Below are 27861 nucleotides of genomic sequence, written 5' to 3' on the forward strand. Positions count from 1 at the left end.
GGTTCAAAGATCTTTTACAAAACGTCAAACCTATCTTTATAATTTAATATCCATAAAGCTACTTGAAACTTTGCCTGAAGGAGAAATTTTGTAAGAGTAAGACCTAATTTAACAAATTTCCCCTCTGTAAACTCTTCTATCATTATCCTCTCTTCAACCTTTCGATGCATTTAGAAGAAAAAAAAAAAAAAAAAACAAAACCTGACTTGTATTTCAAGATCTTTTAATGATTTAAGAAAGCTCTCATGATGGGGACAATAATCTTAATCAGGATGCTTCTAAAAGCATGTAAGTGCCCAGGGGGGATAAGCTTTTGAGTCCTGAATTAGGTAGAAACTAAGCCATCAGCTGGCAACACTGTTTAAAATAATTATTAGTAATTACTACATTTTGAAGGAAAAAGCAGAAGTAAGTATTGATTGATAAGGACAAACCAAAGAACCACCTATAAAAAGGCAGAACACAGATCTACAAGATAATTGAGCAGTTACAAATAACATCTAAAACAGACTTAGAGGATGATGCAGGCAGATCTTCACCCCCCAAAATCCTCCAGTTTTCTTTCAAAAAAGAACATTAACGAACTGAGAACATTTTTTACACTTGGAAGGGCTCCAGCAACAACATTTGAAAACAGACCATCTTCATCAGCCGTAAGTTCTCTCCTTTGCCTCAACTCTTACCATGATTTTTGTGTATGTATTGCTAGCATTTCAAGCTTTTTACACTTCCAGAAGACATTGAGTTTTGTCAACTCATTTTTCATGTCTTGTTCTTCTCTAGAATGACAAACTTTACTGCAAGATGCAAGAAGTCATAGCAACCTCTCTAACAGCATGGCACAGACATTTTTGTGTATATATAGATAGGACAGTTTGCCGCAGAGCCAACATTCAGTTATACTGGTGAAATGAGGTTGCCAGTCATGCAAATGTACACCCACTGATTTTTTTGTTACTTTTTCCAGCTGTCCCTCAATATCCAATTAAACACAACTCAAAGAAATTAAGAGTGAAATAATTTGTACTCAACCTTTAAAAGAGAAAAAAAAACAGTGACAGAAAACAAATGCACATCCCTTATTTTTTCCTCAAAAAGGATGACTAGCCAGCATCAATCCAGTTCTTGATTTTACAACTTTAGGAGTAAAGTCAAAGGTTAAGTCTGTATCCAAAGTAATATTCTTAAAACCTATACACTTTAACATATTATTTTCTTGGAATTTGAAAAGGGTCTTTGATTTTATTTTTATTATCGATGGCACAACAGCAGAATTTGTACCCAAGAGCACTTGACAAAACAGTTCTAACAAATTCTCTAGTTCTGCTGGAGGGCGGTGACAGGTTTTTAAGGATGGCTGACAAAGAAAAAGCTCAGCTGAAGTGTTGCCAAGATAGATAACAAAAATTAAGCAGGTTCCTTGTAGAGACAGGTAGGAATTGGATTGTCAATATCACTTTTTCAAAAAGATAATCAGGTAAAGCATGTGGGATGTGCAATATGGATTCCTTGTAGTATCCCTGAGGCTGAAAATGGAACACTGGTAAATGCTTAAGGAAATAAAGTACAATTTGCCTTCCAACACATTGCACAAACACAAAATTGTTTACAAGTTTTGCCATTAAGGCTTTATAATCTAAAAAGCTTTATAATCTAAAAGGCTTTATAAATCTAAAAATTAAAAGGGAAAGTAAAACTATTACTTTTTCCTGCCTTTTCGTATTGACTACCTCCTCCCTTGCTTCTGGTCTTTCTGGGTTTAGTCCACTATTTATTCCATTCCCTCTTAATATAACCCTATCTGAAGAATTTCTGTTGAGTTCATAGAAAAGAAAAGAGAAGCCACAAAAGGAAAAAATAAACATCACAGAAATTAAGAGTACATGGTCAGACAAGTTTACTGTTTTATTGACTTATCTGATACCTGTCGTATATAAGGCTGTGCATACTCTAATGTACCTGTTTTGTGATACCACCGTCACTTTCACACATGTTTACATCAATGTGGCTTTTATTCTGGCCAAGTGAGATGGATGACAAACTCAAGTGAGCTAGAGTAGCTTCGACTACTTCAGCAACTACTAAATATGATAGACAGACATTTAATAGTATGTCATGTCCCCAGCATACGCTCCTTATGCCTGAGATTTTGCAGCTGTCCTGCTAGCACTGTTGCTTATTAGACTTACTACTCAGGACTATGGACCATATCTGGCATTCCTCCTTGGAAAAACAGTGACCTTGGTTTTAAGAATTAAGTATTGAGTTAACCCTTGGTAAACTGTTCAGTTAGTTACTACAACTCTTAAAACTATTCATATAATTTTTGCATCTATCTGTCTAATGTTGAATTTCAGCCATTGGACCTCAGTACCCAGGATTCAAAACTGTATGAGCTGCTGGAACCTTCTGCTCCCAACATGCACTTACAGACTGCTCCTCTGATAAATTATGTGGATTAAGCTCCTCAAAGTCTTCAATCCAGTGTTACCCAATACAATTGTTTATACACAAGAATTCATACTAGTTCTATCGCTGCTTTCTAGAATACAGTCATTCAATTCACAAGGGAATCCCACATTCCCTCACATGCACAACCTTCCTTCCGGCTATATTAAAAACACATTGCTTGCCTGTGTCACTTGCTACAAACATGGCTGTTGTACCTATGCCAACCTCTTCATCCAATAATTTTCAAACCTGAGCTAGTAACAGAGCTATTCTCCTCCTGCTCCATCAAAAACATTATTTTGGTCCCCAGGTAACCCGGCTACGTAAGGATTCCCTACTCACCATTACTCCATTTTTGGTGGCCAGTCTGATTTTTCAATTTCCTGTCCCACAGCCTGCACAGTCTAATGGCTAGGACAGCTAGTTCTCCTTTATGGTGGACCTTATCTTAAACTCCCATGTAGTTTTGTGCTCAAATAGACACAAGTGGAAAAATTTTCACTCTGAATTCATTTTATTTTTCCAGCATGACATTAGTAGCCACAGAAAGTGGTTTGATGACTATGTAAGCTCTGAATTTTTAAATAAACAGTGTATGACAATACTGAGATAAAATAGGAAAATATTAGAAGCTTCTTTTCATTATATGAAAAAGGCTAACAAAATTAAAACAGAGGTAGAAGTACTCAGAATGTGGTCTAAAGTTATGTAACTATTTCAGTTAGAAAGCAAGCTATAAACTACCATCCTATCCAAGGACCAAGTTCGATTTAAAAAGGAGAAGAAAATGCAAAAACCCCAATATTTTATTAAAATCCTTAATAACTTTAAATCCACTATAAACCAGAATCGTTTCAATGCTATAGCCAATCTAGCAGGATGCAAATTCAACTCAAAATCAGTTTATTAAACATGATTCATAAGAACAGTGCAATCAAATCAAGTTGAACACAGATGACACAAAACACAGATGCTTAACAACTGAGAAAACACAGACTAAAGTATTTTGCATAATCTTGCTTTTGTTTCTTGTATTCCAAGGCTTTACTTCGTAAATCTGAATTTTAGCTGCACAAATTTCAGTCTGGTCCTGGCACAAAAGTACAAGACTCCTTGAAGGACATAGCTAAAACATTTCCAGTGAAAAAAATATTAAAAAGTGATCTATACTAAGCATTTAGTCTTTCACTGTCAATAGAATTTATATGCTGTTTATTTACTGAAATTGATGGCTTGCAGTAAGGCATAGTACCTTGCACTACTTGCTATATTCTTCAGAGTGCGTTAGGTACACTGTTTAAAAATGCTGAAAAAAATCTCTTCAATAACACCCACTAATCCTACTGCTTACTGTAATTTCTAAAAAGTGTAAATAGTTAGCCCTTTCCTGAACACACTTAGAAAAAGGTGTCAGGTGACACTCAAATGTCCAAAATCCAACTGAGTGCACATTTCCTAGACAGTTTACCAGAATCCTTTTTTTTGTCTTGCACAACTTACAAGTCGTCATCTCCACTGTGGCCCAAGAGATTCCAGCAGGACCCAGCTAGTTTTCTGAACAAAGTTGTCAGACTTCCTTGCTTTTTAAACATTTACGTGTCCTAACACACACACGCACAGTCTGAAGTTTTACCTCAATTCATCTCTACAACACCTTTTTTTTGTTTTGATAAAAAATAAAGACAGCCATCACTTGGGCTCTTCAGGCACCATCATTTCTGAACATAAATGCTGCATCAAAAAACATAGCAATGTGCTTTCAGTAACACCAAGTCAACATTTCTGAAATAAAATAGAACAAACTACAAATCAGCAGTCATAGCTTTTTCCTTCCCACTCAGGGCAGCATGTTAATTTGAACTGTTGATACAGCATTGCACTAATTAAAAATTTTCCAAAGCATATATGTGTCTTATATATATAGTTGTACAGGTATTGACCATACACAAAAAAACCTGTGCACAAATTCATATGACATTAAAGCTTTTAGATTACTATGACCACTGATACTTCTGTTTATGGCAAGTCAATCAAAGCAATGAAACTACTGAATTTTCTGGCTATTAAAAATTCTTTGTTTGCTAAAAAAAGATTCAAGTAATAGCACATTTGATACAGCTATTCTCTCAATGAAATCTAAATACATACATCCAATAAAACACAATTACAAAAGAAAAAATGAAGCCACTATCAAGTCTTACCTTATGTGCTGGCACTAGATTAACTAACACTGTATCCAGAAGTTCCTGCGACACAGTATCGCCCTCACAAATGATAGAGCTCATTAGATCAACCATGTGCATGTGTACTTTTTGGTTATGACCGTTGCTGAAATTAAAACCAAGAATTCTTAGTGTAGTATTCATATAAAGTACAACTTTCACTCAGAGTACTCCCCACGGTGATGTCAAACAACATGGAATATAATAATCAAATCACAAGTTTTCTCAGAAGTCAAAATACTTAATTTCTCAGCTGCATATACCATTTTCCAAAAAGTTCTTCAATCTCATGCCCTCTTTGTTTACTACTTTATTAAGAGAGTTAAGAGGACTGTATCTGTCCCTACCATGAAAAGATAGCCTATTAGAACATCCCTCCCCTCTACTGAGCGCTGGCAAGACTTCATCTGGAGTGCTGTGTCTAGTTCTGGGCTTCCCAGCACAAGAGAGACACGGACATCCTGAAGTCAGTCCAACAAAGGGCCACAAAGATGATTAAGGGACTGGACCAGCTCTCATACAAGAAGAGGCTGAGAGAGCTGACATTGTTCTTTTAGCCTCGAGAAGAGATGGCTTAGGGAGGAACTTATCATTATGTTTAAATACCTGATGTTGGGAGTAAAGAAGACAGGGCGAGACTCTTCTCAGTGGTGTCCAGTGACAGGACAAGAGGCGATGGGTGCAAGGTGAAATACAGGACAGACCGTTTAAACATAAGAAAGAGAAACTTTTTAAATGTAAGGGTGATTGAGCACTAGAAGGTTGCCCAGAGAGGCCATGGAGTCTCCATCCTCGGAGATGCTCAAAACGCAGCATGCTACTACAGTCCTGGGCAATCTGCTCTACCTGACCTGATTTGAGCAAGGGGGACAGACTAGATGATCTCTAGCAGTACCTTCCCGTGTCCACTATTTTCTGGCTCTTATTTTTCTAGCAATTATCCTCCAAATTCCTTAGAACTGCCTATTGCACCATTCAAGAATGGAATCAAATAAACACAGTAAAAAGACAACCAAAGTAATTCTTTTTAAGGAAAAAAAAGATGATTTGCAGTGTGTCTGTTTAATTAAAACAGGCAAAACTGACAGCTTGTTATATTTATACTGCTACCTTCAGTTAAGCTGAATTACAAAGCTAAGCTCGTTAATGCTAGAAGTCACAATGGACCAAACACCTAGGTTAGAAACTTCTGACCTCAACCACACAATAACATAATTAATAAGGGGTGACAACACTTACTTTATTACTGAAAACAGTGTTCTGTACAACTGTGTAAAAATTTCATTGCTGTCTTCTAACTCAAAGCATATGTTGTAAGACTTGACCCAAGCAATGTTCTGTGTTGAACAGGGGAGGGGAAAAAAATAAATAGTTAATACAAGATAAAGTTGAAAAATTACATTTCACAGTTATTATGAAATAAATTATGAAGCTTACCTCAAGCAAATAAAAATACCGATTAAACTGGGGGCTTTTTGTATCTTCTAAACCTTTAAGTTGCCTTGTTATGAACATAAATATATCCTGAAAAGAAAGAAGTGATAGCTATTTAAGCAAATGCAATGAAGCTTTCAAATTTAAAGTAACTACCTTTTAAATTTACTAGTAGTATTCACTCACTACAAAATATGCAGCAGTAACAGACATGCTACTTCACTGTCCAAAAGAAGACTATCTACAAAAACATTACGGAGAACGTCAAGGAGTAATTTTAAAATGCCTCATGTTTCCTCAAAGGGTTGAGAAAGTAACTTTTTTTTAAGGAAGCAAAAGGTTTTATTTTCCAAAGAAAAATGCTCAGCTTGACAAACAGCTGCAACTGGCTGACATGCTGCAGTAGTCAAACGATTATTCAGAAGGACAATGAATTTTACATTTCTACCTCATACTGCAATAGGTTTCAACAGAAGGGAAAACCGCAGTAGGAAACTGCAGCTTTCCAACAAGCATTATATGTTTACAGTGTATTGTTCGTGCATTTCTCAGTTATCATGCTACTGACACAGATCGCGTCTCTTGCAAAAACCAATAAACCATGTTTCTCCTGCTTCTTTTATCAATTCTCATCACCAGAAGACTTACTCAGAAAAAGTCTCACACAGAGTAAATTCATGTAGGTTATAAGCAACAGTCAATTATGAACAGATTGGAAACACACAGGAAGGTGCCTTTTTAAAATGCTTTTTACATTCTGATAATTAACAGCTGGAAATTCATTAACGACTATATTAAATCAAAAGATTCAGAAGTACATATTGACCAGAAACAGTGTTCACAACCACAATATCTGTAATATTTCATCTAACAATCTAGGTTTAACTCAAATAAAAAGGTATAAAGTTGCCATAATAAACACAAGATACCTGAAAAAGCTATCCTAGAAATAGTCTAGAAAGCTCTTCTATGTTTTCAAAGGAACATTTCCTCTCATCCCCCAGCCCTGCCCCCAAGAATAAGGAGATGGACAAAAGATAAGGCTGATGTTCCTTTTTTCTAATGCTACAACCACAAAATACAGCCTTAATCATTAAGCTGAGCACTCACTGTGGTTCTAGGTAAAAACAAGAATTAGATTACACTCAACATCATCATCTCTTGGCAAAAATGCAGAGCAAGCACACTGTTCTGAGATACCGCTACATTAACGTTTAAATTTGGATCAATTGTGCCTTTGAAGTCTTAAGGATAATCAGAAGAACCACTGGTTCATGCTTCTGATCAGTTACATAGCACCTGAGCTAGACTCTTTAGTTGAAATTAAATCCAAAAATACAGTTCAACGGACACATCTAACAGACTCCAACCACTAAAGAGCATTCAGTTCACAGGCAAAAGCCAGTCCAAATAATCCCCTGCTAGTGCCTGAACCACTAGCAGGCCATGAACCCACCCAAAATGAGTTCCATCATCTCTGAAACTGATATACCAGAAGATGCCATAAAATCTACAAGACATACAAACTGAATCTCAGTGAAGGATTAGATGCAATTAAAGAAGAAAGGGAGCATCCAAGAGAATGCCCAATGCCAAATAGAAAGACTACTTCATCTTAGAACTCATGCCCTAGGTATAATTATTCTGTTAAACTTTACTTGTACAGATGAATCTCTTAAGAGTATCTGAAGAAAGACTTTAACTAAAGGACTAAAAAGTAAAAAAAAAAAAAAAAAAAATCAAAACCAAAACTAAAGAAAGTATCTTTACTTTCTATCCTCCAGCTCAGTATGCAGCACGCACTTACTGCATGTGATTCGAAGACCCTATTGAGACCAAAACCAAGCTTCCTATTTACAAAGTACTTATTAATGTCTGCGTTCAGATCTGATACAGTGATGAGTAGCATGTGTACAATATGTCTAGCATCTCAATGCTTCATAAATAATGGCATCATCTGAAAAAAAGAGCAGTTTACCCCTCATTTTGTTTATTTTTTCCTATTCCTCTTTTAAAGGAAGTAAGACAGACCCAACTCAAAAGTATTCACGGATTTTTAGTATCTAGTGTAATATGACCCAAAGTTTTTCCCTTTTTTGAGCACACAGAATATACTATTTCAATATGCATTTATAAATGCCAAACACCGGATAAAATAAACTGTAGCTACAACTAAGAAATTGCAACACTGTCACAAATAGGACAATACGGTTTCACACCAGACTCCATAAAGCAAGTCTACATTAATACCCAGACTCTAAAAACAAGAGGCTTACATAACATTGAGTGTTTCTGTGGATGGTTGTATCGATACCAATTAGCCATGTAACAGCTTCAGTAACCATCACAGCCAGGGGTTTCACCACAGAACAGTTGAGGTATGCTACCATATACACCCTTAAATGTCTCCATTTCAGCTGAGTCAGACACAGTCCCTTTGTCCAAGTTGTTTTCTTTGACAAACAGCAGCGATTAGAACATCTTCCCCACAGAAAATCAGATCTAGGCTCTAGGCTTTCTCCAGACTGAGAGGGCCTTGAAGTTACATGTTCCCAGATCCCAGAAGAGCAATTTTGCTCCAGTCCTGCTTTTAGCCTACTTGTGGCATTTTCCATCACTGTCATCAAAACTCTTTCAACACTCAGTGAGGAAGGTAAGATTTACACTGCAGATACACATAAAAGAGGGAAACCTGAAATTCTGAGCCCTTCTCTCAGTACCTCACACAATACGTAAGTTAGAAAGATTCAAAGAGTCTGAAGCAACGGCAAAAACTCTTTAAGTTTTCTCCTCTCAAGAAATTATCCTTCTCAACACTTCCCTTTGCCATCTTTAACTTTGGTGCTAAACATACTAGAAGAGACTCAACATGGATATAATATTAAATGCCGAGTAAAAATAGTGCCAAGATACAACTCAAGAGGAAGCATTCTTCCTCTTACCTCTCTCATAAAGTGGAGGAAACTCTGACTTTGTACCAGAGCTTGTCCTGCAACCACAAAAGCTGCCTTCAGCAGAAATGGGTTTGCAAAAACCTACCTCAATAGCCCAAGGCAAAGTCTCTATTGTTTGTCCTGTCTTTTTTTCTCAAAATGTGTTCAGAAATCTGCATTAACAAACTGTGCAGATTTCAGAATTCAGAACTGAATGCTGACAGTGAAAACTCTTAGTCTGTTCAGAGCTCTGTCCAAGTAGTAGTAGTATGCTTACATTGCAAGTATGAGTAACGTAAGCCTTCCAATATTATATACTATAACATTTGAAACTTAGTAGCATTTGATTTATCAAATGCTACAAGAGGATCATTATAATCTGTTAGCCAAATTCAGAAAGAGGAAAAAAAACCACCAAACTCTAAGCCTAACAAGCAAAGGAAAAAATATACTCAAAACTGAAGTAGATATCAGGATGTCTCAAACAAGACTGAAATACATATAGCACAGAGAGAAGCCTCATGTTTGTCGCCAGTTGAAGATGGTGCAATGAATAAGGTAACTAGGTAAGTACCTATTCAGAGGTGCAACAATTCAGAAATAAGAAAATATATCTAACAGAAATCCCTGGGTGTCTCTCCAGTATGTCTGGTAACAAAGGATGTACTACAGCTGAAAGCGTACCATTTGTCCCACTTACAAAACACTTATGGTGCAATCACTAGATCAGAAATTGAGTGATTTCTTCTTCAGTGATAACAGATACACCTTCCACCACAACCATCTTTTTATCCTACTGTAGAAAAAACCAAAAAAATGCAAAATGAAACAAAAAAGGCCCTACACAGTCTTAAATCAGGGAGACAGAACAAGTATGCATTTTTCAGTGGTTTCCCCTGCAAGATTTTCTGTAAGACTCAGTTCATCACTCCAGATTCAGACTGCGTAAGGGAAGTAATTTGATTTCGTAAGCTGGAAAAGTTAGATTTCTAGTTTTTGTTAAAAAGTAAAAAAGAAAAAACACCAAACAATCAAAAATTTAATTTTTCTGAAACAGATGGGGCAGATCTGTACCACCTTTTCAAACCTGGCATTTCTTTATCAACCATCTCCATCTAGTGGGATCAGTGATGTTTATAATTGTAGCGTTTCCAATTCACATCAGGCATCATCATCCTCTGTACAAAAATACTTTTTCTTTATTTCAATAAAGCCTTTATCTATAAAAATACAGTAATCATCTCTTGGTAGCTCGACTGGAAACAACAGAGGTATTTTCCCAATTGAAGGAATTAGCTATCTTGCAAGAGATTATGATAAAAGCTACAGACATATCAGTATTTTTAAAGTAACAGACCACTACCTGCAAATCCCAATGACAGTTGAATATTTATTTTCAATATAAATCCAAAACTCTACAAGATACTGAAAGTTGTACTACATATCAATTCCAATGATGAACACTTGACCTGATCAAACATCCCTATCCCAGAATCAAGTAAAAACTTCAGATTGTGTAGGCTGAACCAGAAATAAAGGGAGGAAAAAAAAAAGTCAATCAATTGTATCAATCATTCAGTTTTAAAACCTGGTGTGGAAAAAAGATAAATTCAATTTACCTTTAGTTTATCTGGTGAAGTGTATGGAGCTTCAGGGGCATAAATTCGGAAAATATCAGCAAGACAACATGCTACCAACAAACGTACATCCTTATCAGGATGTTTGAGGAAAAAGTCTGAAGCAAGATGTAAAGCCAGATTTAGGTAGAGCTCCTTTTCTTCTTCAGAGTCCTGGTCCATATCCATGAAAGTTTTCACAACCATCTAAAAAGACAGACATTAGTACATAAAATAAAATACTTTGTGTAACAGGGTCCTTAAAGTTCCTTTTCTGGTTTTGTGCAGCTTCTATCAAAGCATTATTAGCAATGCAGCAGTACAAATTTGAGTAACCAGCATCTTATTTTTCTGGGTACAGATGGACCTAGTAACATCCTCTACCAATTGTTCCAAGACACAGTGTCAGCAGAACTACTGAAAGCCTAGCTGTAGTACTTTACATATCTTTTTGAGAAACCATATAATCATTTGCCAATTCAAAAACTACAACTGCATTCACTGTTACAGCCATAAACTGAAAAACTGAGAAAACAGCTAAACTTTATTTAAAATATTTATCTGTCCCTGAAGTACTCAGGGTTACAATTTATTTTCCCTCTATTCTCTTTCAATTTCAAGTTGTTCTCTACTACTGCTCTGAGGACAAGTTTGTGCTGCCCAGAAGCAGAGCATGCACTTTCAGCAGAAGCATATATAAATCCAATGCAGCCCAGCAGCATGCATGCTACCCAACAGGACTAAAATGGCCATTATTATTATTAAGAGCCAGTACACTGAAGTTATGGAAGAAAAAAAAAAAAAAAAAAGTCTTGGACACCAAGTATTTAACACCCTAAATAGAACAAAAGCAAGAAAAGCCATAATTAGTAACTGCTAGCTGGCAAGGCTTCTTGTATTTAAAGAACTGTTTGGAAAAGAAAAACCTATTGACAAGAAGTAATTACATTTTTTTTCCAATTTCTTATTGGAATCACAAAGGCAGAGTTATTTTAAGGAGTTTGACTCTTGTTAAAATTAACAAAATGTAAATAAAGTCTTAATTATACAGTCTTGTGAATTAAAGTCAAAACTCTCATCCATTTCACCAGGGCAAGAAAGGATATTTTTCTACAATAACAATATTAGTAAAGTTCCTCACAAAAAAACCAAATCCCCACAGCCCTAAAACACTACAAATTCTTTCACTTTGCTGTAGTTTGTTTGTTTGGGGTTTTTGCCCAAAAAATTTACTATACTTAAGTCAGGTAGAAATAAATCATACTTAATTAATAATAAAGGACTTTGCATAATTAGGATCACGCAGCAGTGAAGTTTTTAACCATATAAGAATCCTTTACTAAAAGGTACAGAAAATTACCAAATTAGATACACACATAAGTTCCATTGCAAGAAAAATGAAGTCCTTCCCAGGCAGACAGCAGATGAATCATTTCAAGTGCACTGGTACCCTTACACACTACTAAAAGTAATTTAAAAATCAGAATTGTTTTCATTTCTATGGAAAATACTTAGACTTACATAAACAACAAGGTAATGAATAAATATACAGGTGTCACAAGAGTACTTGCAACAAGTTATGATTTTTGTCTACTCTAGAAATGAACCTTCAGTTTCTCTTCCCTGACAACATGAACTTCCATACTGGTCAGGACAACAAAAATCAGTCATCTCGTCTCCAGAGCAATCTGTCACAGTGCTTAAGGTAAAACGTAGAAAACCAAGCTAGTTCTCACTGCGTAACTTTGTAGCTTCCCACAAAGCAACAGGTTAGAGGAATCCTGAGCCTAAAATTGCACACAGATTGCCATGATGAATACTTCATCTTCCAGATGTGGTCTGTATTTCCTAACCCATTCAATTTTCACTACATCTTTCTACAATAACCTTTGGTGCTTAGTTATAACCTATGAAAAATTATGTTATTAGACTGCTGGCCTAAAGTTAATATATTTCATTAGATGATGCCTTGGTTCTTGTGTATTATAAAAAGCTGTAGAAAAAATAGTTTTCTCACGCTATTAATCATTTCCAAGTGTTTATCACCTTTTTTCTGTCTTCAGTGCTACTTCATGACTGACCATTTAGTTTCTATCTCCTTTCCAAATCTACTATAACTTGGGAAATTTTATACATTTCTGATCCACACCATCTCCAGGTAAGTTATGCTAATACAGAAATTCACTGTGCATGTTTTCCATTTTATTCTCAGACTTCCAAATAATTTGTATTTATATGAATACATTTGTCACCAACAAACTACCTGCTCATGTAAATCAAAATAAAATCCACTGAAAGTTGCTTCTTCCCCAATACTTATATGAATTTGGCAGTCATGGAAATTAAGAGACTAATAGTTCACTTATTTATCAACTGCTGCTCTTTAACACCTGGAACTGTAGGTCAATACACTTGTGTAGCCTAGACCATCTGATCCTTCATAAAAGAAACACTATGCGTTTTTTCCCCTGCCTGTCTACCTGAATGCACAGCCAGAATCAATAGCTGACAAGAAACACAGGACGTCCTGCAAAATACACTTCTCCAGCAAGACAGGTCAAGATGGCAGAAAGGACCAGGGATTCAAGGCGAAAAATGAAATTATAGGGAAAAGAAGTGTAAGAACCATGTGCAGTTTCACAAGCTGAAAAAAGCAAGCACTAACTAATTATTTCTTCTGTTAGGGGTCACTCATACATGAAGTCATAAATGCCTTCCTTCTATTCAACATAATAGAATGCAGCATATCAACTACAGTCTAGCAGCCCAGTTCCCAAAGCACAGACAGGTTACTGTGGGAAGGGCACAAGGAAGCCTTGTGCTTTGGAGTTTTATTGGGGGTTTGTTCATTTACTAGTAGTTCCAACTGGCTTAAGACTAATTCTTATGAAAATAAACTCCAAATTAAGCCCTTCCAGCTGTTAGAATACTTAAGGTTCCTCTCCCACATCTGTTCCCTCCTGTTCCATAGGCAAGCCCAAGTTGCAGTATTGTGCAGAAGCAATGCCTAACAGGCCTGTCTTTTTGTGAGAATATGTGGGTAGATAAAGAACTGCAGTAACATAGTTATCACTCAAATCACTCCAACTTTCCTGTAGAGTTCAGCCAAAAAAAGCGGTCAAGAAATTCAGGATACAGAAATATGTAATATAATCAAAGAATACCTTCATTATGATACAGGCTAAAATAATAAGAATAAAGGGTTTTATAATCAACCCAAAGAGCACAAATGCATAAAAGGAATGTATTCTGAGGCATCCATATTTTTTCCAAAATTATGACTCTTTCTATGTTTTCCAGTATTTGCTTCTCTAAAAGTACTTTTATGTCAGTAACTGACTTTTTATTTCAGGATGAACTGAAATAAAATTTAAATACTTTTTAAAATTAATATAGTTTATTTCCATTTGTGATTTTTTTAACTCATTTAAACATTTTTGGACAAGTCACTTCAAGAAAGTGGTAGAACAGAAGGCATGATGGTCAACAAGTTCCTCCTTCTGAGCACAGAAAAGGTAAAGCCCAAAGGAAATCATCCTTTCACATAGAAAATACAGTAATAGCATCATCAAATGTTGTATAGAAGAAACCTCAATCTGCAAACAGTTACTTGCTTACTAACCTTTAGCCTTCTCACCATCTCTTCTTTAGATATTTTATCAGAGATTTCTTTGACTCCTGGAGGATATGTGATTTTTCCATCGTTGGCTCTCGTCTTGGAATGAGCCATGATTTCACAATTTTAAAACTGTGGAAAAAAATTAAGAAGTCAAAGTAAACATAAACTAGCTAAACAACGTTATCTGTCCCATTTTTACAAACAAAATGCAACCAGAAGTGTACCAACAAAACCCATACAAAGAAAAAACTGGACAAAAGATTTGGATTTTTTTCTGTACTCTTTATTGTAACAGACCGCAATGGTTTTGATATTCAGATAGACTGTCCTATATTACAATAAAACTTTCAAGTACACAACAGAAAAAAAAATATAAAACTCCTCACTCCTGCAAGTTATTTAATCTTCACACTGAAAAGATGCAACCAAGATTCTTATCTTACTGTATGAACTGTTTCCACCACTTGGAAATAACAAATTCTAGCCAGCTTGGCTTTTTAGACTGAGAACAGACATCTGAAGTTGTCTTTTCCAAACAACTAAATAGAGCACAATTTCCCCCAGAAGCCTAAATAGCAGTGCTGTTGAACTGTTACACATGACTTATTTTAATCTGGCAATACTGCCAGAGAAGAGAATGAAGTTGGACAGGAAAAGAGCAGACCAAGTGGAAGTCTTTCCTCTACACCATAAAGCCAAGTTTTCAAGCAAAAGACTGCAGATAAGCAAGGGTGTCTTTTTCCTACGTTCCATTTATGAAAACAATTTATTCCATTTCTCATTCCCTTTAAACTGATACAAAGGCAGACTGCCACCTAAATCCATCCTAAGCTATGTAAAATTCCTGCTGCAGAGAAAATAGCTGAATAGAAAGCTTTACTTAACATAAAAAGCAATTAATACAAAAGATGGTGAAAAAAACTAAACCGCGTGTGTTGGGATAATTAGGACTTTAGAAAAAGACTGTACCAGGGCAGTTACAAGTCAAGGATGCAACAAGGGAAATAAAACTTCTTTGCCATTGCCTTGATATTTTTATTTATTCATTTAAAAGTCTGAAACGCTTCCTCACAGTCACCACTTCCCTGAACTGTGAATTCCAAGTCAGGCATTTTCTTCCTACTGACCTCCTATACAAGGAGGATCTATATACACTTCGAACTTCTCAGAACGATTAACATCAGGAATAAAAATCAACTATAATCCACAAGAAGAGAAAAGCTATGAGCATGTTCCGTAATCAGACGGTGTAGCCTGCCGTGAGACTTACTGGCCCAGCTAAGGTCCTTCTACACTGAAGGAGAAATAGAACTTGAAAAATACTCATCCCCCACCCCCAGAAAATATCCCAACATGTTTTGTATTCTTCAGTCACATTTCATAGTAACAACCTAAATTACAGGTTTTGCTTAATCTTTACTAATCTTTTACCAAACAAAAAGTTACCACTGATATTTAAGTAACTTTTGTAAAGAATACATACAGCACAATACATTTTTATTGTAGGAAGTGAAGAAAATGTGAGTAGAATGAACATATCAGATGTCATTCAACAGGCATGATATGTAACTCTGTTTCTGTCATCTCCTCTGTACTTACACATCCACGACAGTTGAACCAAGTGCTACATACCTGCAGCTGTAGTAAAAACAGATAATTATAAACCTGGGATGTAACAGAACTTACTAAAGTAAATTTTTGCCAATACTGCCAGGAAAATATGATGCCACCTTCATGCCTGTTTTATTTCTTAATGCATCGTCATGACTGTAAGCCTAGAACTTCTCAAAAATGCACAAAAGACGTAACCATGTGCACGCTTCTTGCTGTTCGACACATATATTCCATTCTAGCTTTCAGATGGGATGATGTTATCACAGCTAAATTAATTTTAACAGCTTATCACAGCAGAAGGGAGTCTTGCTCCTCTCAATCCCAGAATGTATAAAAGCATCAGATGCTTTGCTGGACCAATCAAACTCATCAACTCACCTAATTATTTTTGAAAAGCATGTGACAAGCATCAAAGCTAACTCAAGTGAAGGAACAAGAACCAAAGGAACAGGGGAACAAAACTCCCCTTTTCCAGTGATGGACAGCTGTCACGTAAGATTAACTGCAGTGAAACTTGATTAGAACATGGTGATACAGTCCCATTTGGAGCATCTTCTGAAATAATTCAAAGACTGAATCTCATATATTATGGTCAAGTTGAACTAACCAGCTGGTATGTCCAACTGACATGCAACCAAGTTTTTGAGCCTAAGTGGTATCCAAGGTCTGGGTTTGAAATTTTATCACCTGTATTGTGTTTACATGGCAAGGTTTTGGTAGTGGGGGAGACTGCAGGGATGGTGTCTGTGGGAAAATACCAGGAGCTGCCCCTGTGGCCAACAGAGCTAGTTCCAGCCAGCTCCAAAACAGACTCGTCCCTGGCCGAAGTTGACATCAGTGACACTGGTGGCACCTCTGTGGTAACAATTCAGAAACAGTAAAAAATGCTGCACAGCAGCTATGACAGAATTGAAAAAAATGTGAGTGAAACTAACTTTGCAGTCACCAAGGTTAGTGAAGGAGTGGGAGGAGGTACTCCAAGCACTGAAACAGATTCCCCTGCAGCCCACAGAGAAGACCACGGTGATGCAGGTTGTTCTCCTGCATCCCACGGAAGACCATGCCAGCAGATACCCACATTGCAGCCTGTGGAGAGAAGCCCACACCAGAACAGGCTCCTGGCAGGACCTGTGATCCCACAGGGGACCCATGCTGGAGCAGCCTGTTCCTGAAGGACTGTACTTCATGAGAAGGGCCCATGCTAGAGCAGTTCTTGAAGAACTGCAGCCCGTGGGAAGGACACGCGTTGGAGACATTTGCGAAGGACTGAATCCCTTGGTTAGGGCCCACGTTGCTGCAGGGAAGAAAAGTGCGAGGAAAGAGTGGGAAAGCTGAAGGATTATGGCCTGCCCCAACCCCTTCTCTCTTATCCCCTGCACCACTCTGTGGGGAAGGAAGAAGGTAGAAGAGTCACAAATGAAGGAGTTAAGTTGAGCCTGGAAAGAAGCAGGGTTGGGGAGGCATCTTTAGTTTTGTCCCCGTTTCTCACCATCCTGCTTTATTTTCATTCAAAAAGAAATTCAATTAATCTTTCCCAAGTCAAGTCTGTTTTCCCTATGACAGCTGTTGGTAAAGTGATCTCCCTGTATTTATCCTGACCCATGGAGCTTTTCATCACATCTCCTCTCCCATTATGTTGAGCGGGGGTAGTGAGAGAGCAGCTGGGTGGGCACCTAGCAACCAACCAAGGATAGAAAATAACTTATCCCTCTCAGAAGTATACAAAACACTAAGTAGGCATTAATACTGCAAATCTTATAGGATCAAAAATTAATTTAAAAAATGTTCAATGAAACAGCCTATTAGTTAGGAAGGTTAAAAACTTGTGATCTATGTAATACAAATTTGCAGATGACTCCTGAAAGTTTTTTTTAGGATTAAAACTATAAGCTATACAGGGGGAATCATTTAAAATAAATAGTAAAAAACAAAATCTATCATTCAACAAATTCAGTGCTAAACTACCTCCTTGTACAACAGTTATCACTTCAACCACCACCTAAATAAAACTGAATTAGCTTGCCACATCTCACTGCTAGAAGTTTCTGCTCTCCCGGAGTGCCAGGAGAGCTGTGCATACCCAGCTCTGTCAAAATAATTATTTTGCACACGTAGTAGGATCTAGGATTATTTCTGAGGGGTTGTTTTTAACCTGATTCTAGCCAAGTGAAAGTCTCCGTGATTTCACATAACAGTTACACCAGCTGTTTCAGTTAACTTCTGTCAAAGAAAAGGAAGACTGACAGCTAAGAACAGCAGCCTCAAGGCTAGCTTATCTAGAACATGTTCAAGCATGAAGATCCACAAGTCAGTGAGGTGATACCTAGTAACTGAATTTCAAAAAGCTTTTTGAACCTGTTTTTAAAGACGCTATGTCTTCTTTTGGAATAGATTGGAAGATGACAAGCATTTTGGAAAAGGGCAATTTGATGAAAGTTTCAAGATTCAACAAGAGACTCAGCTGACTTTTTTTTTTAAAAAAAATTTAGAACTGAAACTTTGGAAGTTCTCCTTGTTTTCAGAAATGCAGCATTATTCCATATATACAATCAGAAGGCAAGGAAAATACTCACATGCCTACCTTTTTTAAGGCAAGAAAACATACCAGGCACTGAGATGCTTTGCACCAGCCAGTATGTAAGCTTGCTAACTAATTGGTCAGATGTGTGCTGCTTCTGCTGTTGCAAGAGAACAAAAAAAGAGATAAATATAACGAGAAACTTCAACAAATACATAACAGATGCTAATCTTAACACATAGGACTAAAAATCATGATTCAGTCAGGCTTTGGTTATGATAAGCAGTACTACAAGCTAAGTCAATACTTCAAAAACTACAAAAAAAACCCCACCCATATCTTAAGCTAAGATAGCATTTAAAATATAAATTCAACTCCTTATACAGAAGGAGATGATACAGTAGGACTTAAGATGTCTAGGCACTACTTCTTTTAAAAACAGAAGCTCCAGAAGCACTGCTGCAACTGTAACCTGAAAGGCTTGAAATCAGGAACCAAGAGCAAGTCTGTAGAGGTACACTGAAAAGTGTTGTGTATAAAAAAAGTTTGACAAATTGAAAACTAAATTATACAGGTGGGATGGTGAAAGAAACCAGTACAAGAAAAGAAGACAAAATACTTACTCTTTGTACAATTATAACAAGAAAATTAAAGCATGGAAAAAGCAACAGAAGTGGAAGCTGCATTTATTGGACATTAAAATAGGATGGATTATTCATCCACCTCCTGTGACAAAAATTAAATCAAAAGATCATATTTAATGTAATATTATGATTATCAGCCAGACCATAGATGGGGAACAATTCATTACTCCAAACATAGCTAATTAGTAAAAAGTACCATTGCCAAAATTTGGTCAAACTGAAATAAAAAAATTACAGATGAGCTGTTCTGTACATAATTAGCAGAACTCAATAGCTACTCAGTTCCAGCTAAGTCTACTGGCACAGTCAGTGGTTTAACCCCAGCCAGCAACTAAGTACCACAGAGTCAGTCACTTGCTGCCCCACCACAACCCCTGCTCCCAGTGGGATGGGGAGGAGAATCAGGAAAAAGGTCAGACTTGTGGGTTGAGGTAAGAACAATTTAATAATTGAAAATAAAATGTAACAACAACAACTGTAATGAAAAGGAGAGAAAGGGAGAGAGGAATCAAATTTAAAAGGAAAAACACCAAGTGATGCACAATGCAACTGCTCACCACCTGCTGACCGATGCCCAGCCAGTCCCCAAGCAGTGATCCCCCAGCCCTGGCCAACCCCCTCTCCCCATTTTATATACTGAGCATGATGTTCTATGGTACGGAATATCCCTTTGGCTAGTTCACATCAGCTGCCCTGGCTGCATCCCATACCAATTTCCCGTGCTCCTCCAGCCTTCTCCCTGGCAGGGCCTGAGAAACTGAGAAGTCCTTGACTCAGTATGAACATTCAGCAACAACTGAAAATATCAGTGTGTTGTCAACACTATTCTCATACTAAATCTAAAACACAGGATTGTACCAGCTACTGAAAAGAAAATTAACTCTATCCTAGTGAAAACAAGGACACCATGATATTAAATATTAAAAGATTCAGTATTCATATGATTTATCGTATATATTGTATTCTATAAACAGTTTAACTACACATACTCTACTTGCTCTATAGTACAAAATACAGATTGCACACATGCAAATAAAACATGGGTATCTTGCACATTAAGTACCTACGTAATATATTTAATAGGTCAATAAATATCATTAAGAGGATGTTAAGTCAATGATCTAAAAGGAGGACTTAAACCACACTCCATTTAATTGTGTTTTGTTTGGATGACAGTTCACATTGCCTACAGTGATTTAATTAACTGTGCTAATCATTAAACAAACTATGCCTTAACATACACGAAGTCAAGTCAACAGTATTTCTTCAGAGATCCATACATGTGTTTAAATCTTAATCCTTCAGATATTTTTGTAGAAATCTTTTCCAAGAGAAGAAGCAAGCTTTAGCAACTCCTATATTCCTTGCAAGTCTGTCCCCTGCCTTACTACTGCCTCCTCTTTAAAATCTCCAGAGTCCAAACATGAAGACACAGAAGATCACCAGAAAAAGTGATCAACTTCACAAACATCATCACTCCTATTTTTCAGAATTTCCACTGAATTATACATAATTATCTAGTTACATCTCAAGACCAGTATGTTTAAATTATGCACACGAAGTTTAAGAAAGCTTAAATAAATTTGACCTATACAAATACTTACACTTCTAAATCTATATTTGCAACACATTTTACAATGAGCCACTAGAAATAACACTTTCTTCACATTCACAAAGCTGTCAGAAGCCTAAGTGAATTTAATAAATTGCTGGCATAGAAGAAACAGGCAACATGTAGATACTTAAATACGTTTACACAGTTCATATCACTCCACCAAGAAAGTGTAGCCAACAAAAAGAATTTGCAAATATTCATCAACAATCAAGCAGTATGACCAGTGGCCTCCCATTGCCACAGGCCATTCCATCAGGAATACAAAGACAGTTTAGAAGCCCCAAGAACATCTTCCCTCAATTGTCTCAGAGAAAATTTCGAGGAAGTAAAATCTTTTTCATCTTGTAAACTACAATACAGAGTTCACTACAAAGCTCTGTTCCTCTGTCAACATGCTGCTTGTCATTTTGATTATTTATATCCAGGGTTTTTTTTATTTTTGCATCCTCAGTAGGTCACATCCTTGTATGAATAAATATAAACCATTACAAATACTTTGAGAGCACTAACTTTGCTTCAATAATGTAGCATGTACGAAGAAATTCATCAAGCTGTAATTTCCGCAAAAGATGCGGCAAGGTATTCTGAAGAGATTACTCAGCAACTTACAGCAGTGGAAGAGGCAGGCATCTTTCTACTTCAGCAGAATTATTAATAAAACACAAGTAATTTAATGATTTAAGCCACTTGCAGAAAATTTTTACATCCTGGTAAATTCCTGCTGTGTGTAGCTGATTGACAAGAACTGATCAAGGTGACAAGTGACTTAGGTGTTAGAAAGACTTTCATTATGTAAGTGCCACTAAATTAAATCCATTTCCATAACAGATCTACTGCTAAGGAGTTATAACTCTGCTATAAAAAGCCATTCCAAGCTGAAACTTGGCAGTTATTTTTCTGCTGTTGAGTACAACAGAAAACTTTACAGTGTTGGACCAAGTGCACTCATGTAAATCCAAGTCATTTTTCATACTGATTCAGATATAATGTCTAGGTGAATACTGTCATTCTCTTTTAGAAACATTATATTATGTTACACTGTTTACTTCACTATCATTAAATCAAGACACTAGTGTTATTCACAGTACCAAGAAAACGTTAGCTTCATATTTCTGTAAGGCAGCACTATTCATAGTAAGGACTGATACAGGAAGAATTTACAGAAGCCACTAATTAAAGGTCTTTGGGAATGAAGAACCACATTGTAAAACAGAAGTAACACTCTCAGCTAGGCAAATTACATGAAAAGTAATGGGTGCTACCACAAGTGTCTCATTAAGGGCAATCCTTTGACAGTCAGTATGTAAATAATAACAGCAGCTTAAATTAGGAAACACTTTTTCAACCTTTCATTAGAAAATATGGCAAAGTGCATTAAGTTTCTTTATTAACATATTAAGTAAATATTTTGTGGAAAATTAAAAGATGTGCACATAGTAACTGTGCAAGAGGATTCAGGAAAAGAATTAACACAAAAACAAAGAATGCATTAAGACAAGCCACAATAACAAAGTCAGCATATGGCCACTAAAAAAACCTCATGCAACTTACATAGAATATAGTACTCCCCATTACAATCAGTTAGGAAATGATCCCAGGCATGTCCCTATCTCTGCTGATAAGATTTTTTGAAACTTAAAGCCTCCCAAAGATTAAGCAAGTAGACATTATCCAGTACCAACTTATCTCAGCATACAGCTCTCTCCAGTGGTGTTGCAGACACTTGCAGCTTTCGCAAGATACAAGTGACCCACCTTGTAAATTTCAGCATTTTTTCAGACATGATTAAAAGCAAATATGACAAGAATAAAACTTCTTTTTTTCCCCATTTACAAGACAGCATTTTCACTGAAATAAACTCTGTTAAAAAAAAATAGAAAGTACATAACAGAATTCACCACTAAAATCAATCAACAGCCCAAGGAAAAACAAAGTTGCCCTGCTGTTACTGTGGGATCTCAGCTTTCATACTTCTACCCAAGACTAAGTAAAATGGACTGTGGGCACTACAATTATAATTTCTTTTATCTGTGTATGGCTGCAGGAAAAGAAACGGCAAGGACATAAAAATTGGAAGACTACAGCAAAAGATTCTAGCTGAGGAAAAAGGGGCAAAAAACATAACTGAACAAAGAAATACTGGTTAATTATTTTTTTCAAAAAGTATCATTATTTGTTTCATAAAGTGGAAAAGAGCATAGGCTGACAAAATATGATGTCAGTAAAATAGACGTCTGCAACCTATTTGTCAGCAAAATACTATGGAAAACATTCCACTTCATTGCTTGTTAGGTAGTCATATTACACAAGCATACTATACAAAAGCTTAAAAAAAGTGTGTAACAAGCAGACTATGACCAGTCCTCAGAGTGCTTAAGAACAAACACAAATCATGTGAAATAACAAAAATGGTAATATTGCAAAAAAGTACAGTAAGTCATTCAAATTGGCTTGAACTTAAAATTTAGTTGGACAAGAGCATGACAGTTTTCACCTAATACACTTAGTCCTATAGTAATTTATTTTACTCTACAAAAATACAATTCCTTGAAGAAATGGGGAAAGAATGCATGCATGGAGTTGTTAATACACAGGATATCATTACACTCACAAAGTCAGAAATGTAGTGTTGGACGTACACCTCAGATGTAGAAGATTTTGTGTAAAGAACACTCTTCCAGCCAGGAGGAGAAGCAGGGAGAAAGGCAGGCACAAAGGTTATGTTTCATTAAGTCTGAGAAAAAGCCATTAAGTTTTTGTCAATGACCTTTTCACCTTACCCTTCAAAGGATGAAACCTTCTCACATACTAAAGGTCACTATCACACACTATGAAGTTTAGCTACGTTAGACAGGCTGCTAACACTTCTAAGCTTTCCTGATTGTCTCCATTAAAAAAAAACACAACACACACACAAAAAAAAAATCAGTCACATCAGCTTTGAAAAACCTGAAATACTTATATGATATACCCTATGTAAAGCACCTTCAGTTGAGTGTTAATAGCTCAACCACATCCAAGAATAAATCCAAATGAAGCAAACAATTCGATGTAACACAAATCTGACAGAGCTGTCTATAAAGATGTTAGTTTCCCTGTCCCCTAGAATACAAATACCCATTTAGGAAAAGAATACTCTTTACCATAAGGGCATTACAGCATATTCTTTGCCCCCAAGAAAACCTGCCCAAAGCTTCTGAAAAGCCATGACACACATATTCTCTACAGACTCTTGATTTTAATAATAAAGCCTAAAAAAATTGTCTTTATTGATTATGTCTGTGCCTTGGCAGGACAATTTGAATAGAGTTTAGAAAAGAATGAAGTCCCAAAAATAACCCCACAACTTTAGTCTACAGTATGGTCATGGTCTAAGGAAGACTAAAATTAAAGTACGTATATTGAACTAACTCAAGAAATCAGACTTCTCCCACCCTTCTTGTTAATGTTATGACTGCAATAAAACCAGGAAAGTTAACTCAGTTGCTCATACAGAAGACTCAGACTAATCAGTATTAAACTGAAATCAAGTGTTTCGCATGAAGGCACACTTTGAAATAACACTGACAAGATTTGAGAATAAAGCATAGTAATTTAATTATTACAATGACACTCAGGGAGAATTAAGCAAGATTGTAAAGCTCACAAAAGCCCATTAAAGTCCACCACTAATGAATGAAGACTCATTTCATTCATTACCTCACTCTGACATGTTCACCTGGCTTCTTTTAGGGGATGGCTTTGAGATACCCTGCCTTCCTGGTGCTGGTGAGAAATCTGACATACTGGTGCTCAAAATATATTTGTCAAAGGACACACTTGCAATCCTGTTTATACAGAAAATCAGAGAGTGTAACTCAGTGAACTATCAGTATCGGTTAAGATCATAAGCATAAACGTTCTGGACATATTTTGGCATTTCACAGATTATGAACCAACAGCACATGGATCAGCTATAGGATAACTCTGCTTCCATAATACCACATGAAACTATCACAGACACCAACACAATCAATACAGGTGGCTTTCAGAAAGTTAAGAAACATTCACAACATTCTATCTGTATGTCTGAGCTATACAATACTGAGGAGAAACAGTGAAATTCGTCCACATGAGCCTCCTCACTAATCATTACTACATCTGGGAATACTGCTCTCAGTGGGAAACTTGGAATAAAAAACAACTCTTCTGTCAAAAAAGCCATGTGCATATACTTGGAGGACCAGAACTACTCTGTGTCATACTTAGTCAGGATATAGGTTATTCTCCAGCCTATATACAATGACAAAACTTGTTTCACAAACAACATCAATCTGTAATCCCTCAGGATACAATCTTGCCAACATTCAGAGACAATGAAAGTTTATATTAAATTGACACAAGCAATGCATAAATTAAGTCTCTGTTTTGAAAGGCACAAATTAAGAGAAGAAGTGATTTGGAGATGTATACAATTCCACTATGCTGGTCACAGGCAATGTCCATGCCAAAGGAACAAATGAGTTTCAAGCTGTTTTCAACAGCTAAAACCAGGAAGAAAAAAATAATAAATAAAAAAAAAATACTGCTGCATGGAATGATTGTGTATCAAGAAGATATTTAAATACCCTAAAAAGCCAGCTGAATACCCATTTTCAAAGAAACAGCAGATAAAACTCCATTCCTGTGGCAACTGGTAACAGGTATACTCAGTCAGAAGTTACTGTGTCTACGCTTAGGAACTTCACCTTTTCAAATCAAAGGAACTGCACAGACACCATCTGAGAATTCATGAACCAGTGTGTTATACAAACCTTTTCAAAAGGTACTTAAAAATTAAAGTGTAGTACAAGAAAATAAAGGCAGCACTGTCACTAATAATGTACAGCAAAAAAGTAATACTGCCAGTACAGCTGCACTAGTTTGATATCAATAATATTTGAAGAATTCAGAAGAATATTTGCATGCTAAAGTAAGAATTTTAAATACAGGGATAGACGTAACTTATAAGATTATCATATTACCCTGGGACAATTTATGTTTGATCAGTGTGTGATAAACAATAAGCTCTTTCCTTACACTGCAAATACATTTATTATGTAAGCATTAAATTGGAAATCATACAGGGACGGATGCAGTAAAACACTGAAAGAAAAGACTAGAGAAACTGAAATATTTGTATGTATACAGACTGCATTTGAACCCTCAAACAAGAACATATACTACAAGTCTGAAAAAGTTAACTGCAAGAGGAAAAAACTGGGGGCCGAAGGGTAGTCCTATACCTAGGTCCAGACACAGAAAATCACAAGAATATACACTAGTGCTAAGTAACACTCATTCTAGAGAGGGTACCTCAAAAAACAAACAAAACCCCACAAAACCAAAATTTCAACATCTAACACAGATTTTAAAGTACTGGCAAGAACCAGCTTGGAATACTATGTACAGCTACCAGCAGCTATCATTGAGATAATTTAAACAGAAAAAGAGCACGTAAACTCTATTACATCAGGAGAGCATATCTACAGAGGCAACAAGAAGAGACAGTCAGAAGGTTAACTGGAAGAGGGGCAGAAATCACTGTAAATGCCAGAAATACTGGAAGATCTCACCCAAAGAAAATGAACCACCGTAAGACAAAAACACAAAGATAAATAGCTCAGACAACGAAGAAAAAACAGATTACTAGAGGCAGACTTCTACTTTTTAAAGTTTTGGAACAACTTTCCAGTCGGTAACTGAAGCAAAACATGAAAATAGAATACAACAGAACTCTTATCAGTATACAAAAGAGATTAGTATCTTGCTGTTGTAGGCTACATGAGTGGTTACTTGAAAAAGGAGACCTTTCACTCTACAAAATACTTCTCTTACCATAATCACCAGAAACGCTGATAAAAAGTTCTTAGACTGCTACTCTAAAACAAGAGAACTGACAACCAACCTAGATACCCAAACTTCACAGATTCACTAGTCTATGGCCGTAACTCTGACACAGCCCTCTTTTAGCAGGGAAGCTACAGTTACAGATGAATTATTTGTTTCTATCCTCCAAAAGCTGGAAAAGAACTGGGGGAAGGAGGCAGGAATTGCTATTTTCCTTTACATTGACTCTATTTTCAAACAGCATAACAAACAAAAGTAGCAAAAAAATCTCAGCTATCTTGCATTACATAACCTCAGAAGGCTGACATCTGTAGTATTTATACACAAGGGGAGAAAAGAAAACATACAAGAGTGGCATGGAAGCCATGAGGAAAATAAGGTGAACATGACAGAATGCAGAAGACAACTACAGACAGACACTACATAAAGATGAAGTTTAATCACTGTATTGCCGAGGAAACAACACTTGGTATTATTTTACTATTTCATTTAATTGGCAAAAAATGCCTTCTTGAGCCTTACTATGAAAGTCTGTTAGGGTTTGGGGTTATTTTTCTAAGGATTAAAACCAAACAAAACAAAAACCCCATACATTAAGAATACTAGCATGCTACCACAGAAGCAAAACGACATTTTGTAAAATTTCACAGATGGACAAACTATATAACGTTGCTTGAGTAACAAATCAGAATTTGTACAAATAAATGAGAACTCCCTTCCACTCCTAACTTTGCATGTAACATTAAAAACCATAAAATTAAATGCCTCACACCCTATGACAAATAATTCAATACAGAATTACTAAAGATCAACAAAAATACTAGTGGGATGGATTGAATCCTATGACCTGAAAGAAAGAATGGGTATTGCACTACAAAGTCAGACGCTGTGCTAATCAACACAACACCCACTCCTAATCAATATGAATTAGAAACAAACATTTATATTAGGATTGCATACAGAAATCTTAGTACCAAAATCACATTCAACTGGGTGTTTTACAAGCCATCTGGGTAGACAACTTCTATTTGTATCAGTTTGGCTTTTTTTTCCCCCAGCTAAGCAGAACATTTTTATTTGCTTTCCACAAAACTCTAAGTGACAGAAAACCATAGACTGAAAAAATAATTGTGTCCCTGAAGACAGAGGAAGAACCCATAACTGTAATTACAAAGCACAAATTAGATGAAGACTTACCGCAACTAGGTGAACTAAGTGCATTAGCGGTAGGTTTTTAAGACCACAGGACTAGAAGAAACTTCAAGTGACACAGTCTAGTCATCTGCTATCATACATGAACCTAAAAATAAGATCACCTTAAAAAGTT

General features: G+C 36.3%; 1 protein-coding gene across 4 annotated transcripts in view; it reads right to left on the bottom strand.

Moving 5' to 3' along the window:
* PDS5B (PDS5 cohesin associated factor B) overlaps positions 1–27861 on the bottom strand; it is a 115164-nt gene that overhangs the window by 78592 nt on the left and 8711 nt on the right. For all 4 annotated transcript variants that reach the window (XM_040583538.1, XM_040583537.1, XM_040583541.1 and 1 more), the window contains exons 2-6: positions 14279–14404; positions 10660–10863; positions 6111–6197; positions 5913–6010; positions 4653–4779 (exon numbers count right to left, since the gene is read on the bottom strand). In XM_040583538.1, coding sequence (XP_040439472.1) covers positions 4653–4779; positions 5913–6010; positions 6111–6197; positions 10660–10863; positions 14279–14386 — 624 coding nt within the window. In that variant the 5' untranslated portion in view covers positions 14387–14404. The remainder of the gene's footprint in view (positions 1–4652; positions 4780–5912; positions 6011–6110; positions 6198–10659; positions 10864–14278; positions 14405–27861) is intronic.

The sequence above is a fragment of the Falco naumanni genome, chromosome 2 (assembly GCF_017639655.2).
Source record: "Falco naumanni isolate bFalNau1 chromosome 2, bFalNau1.pat, whole genome shotgun sequence".
NCBI classification, from domain to species: domain Eukaryota; kingdom Metazoa; phylum Chordata; class Aves; order Falconiformes; family Falconidae; genus Falco; species Falco naumanni.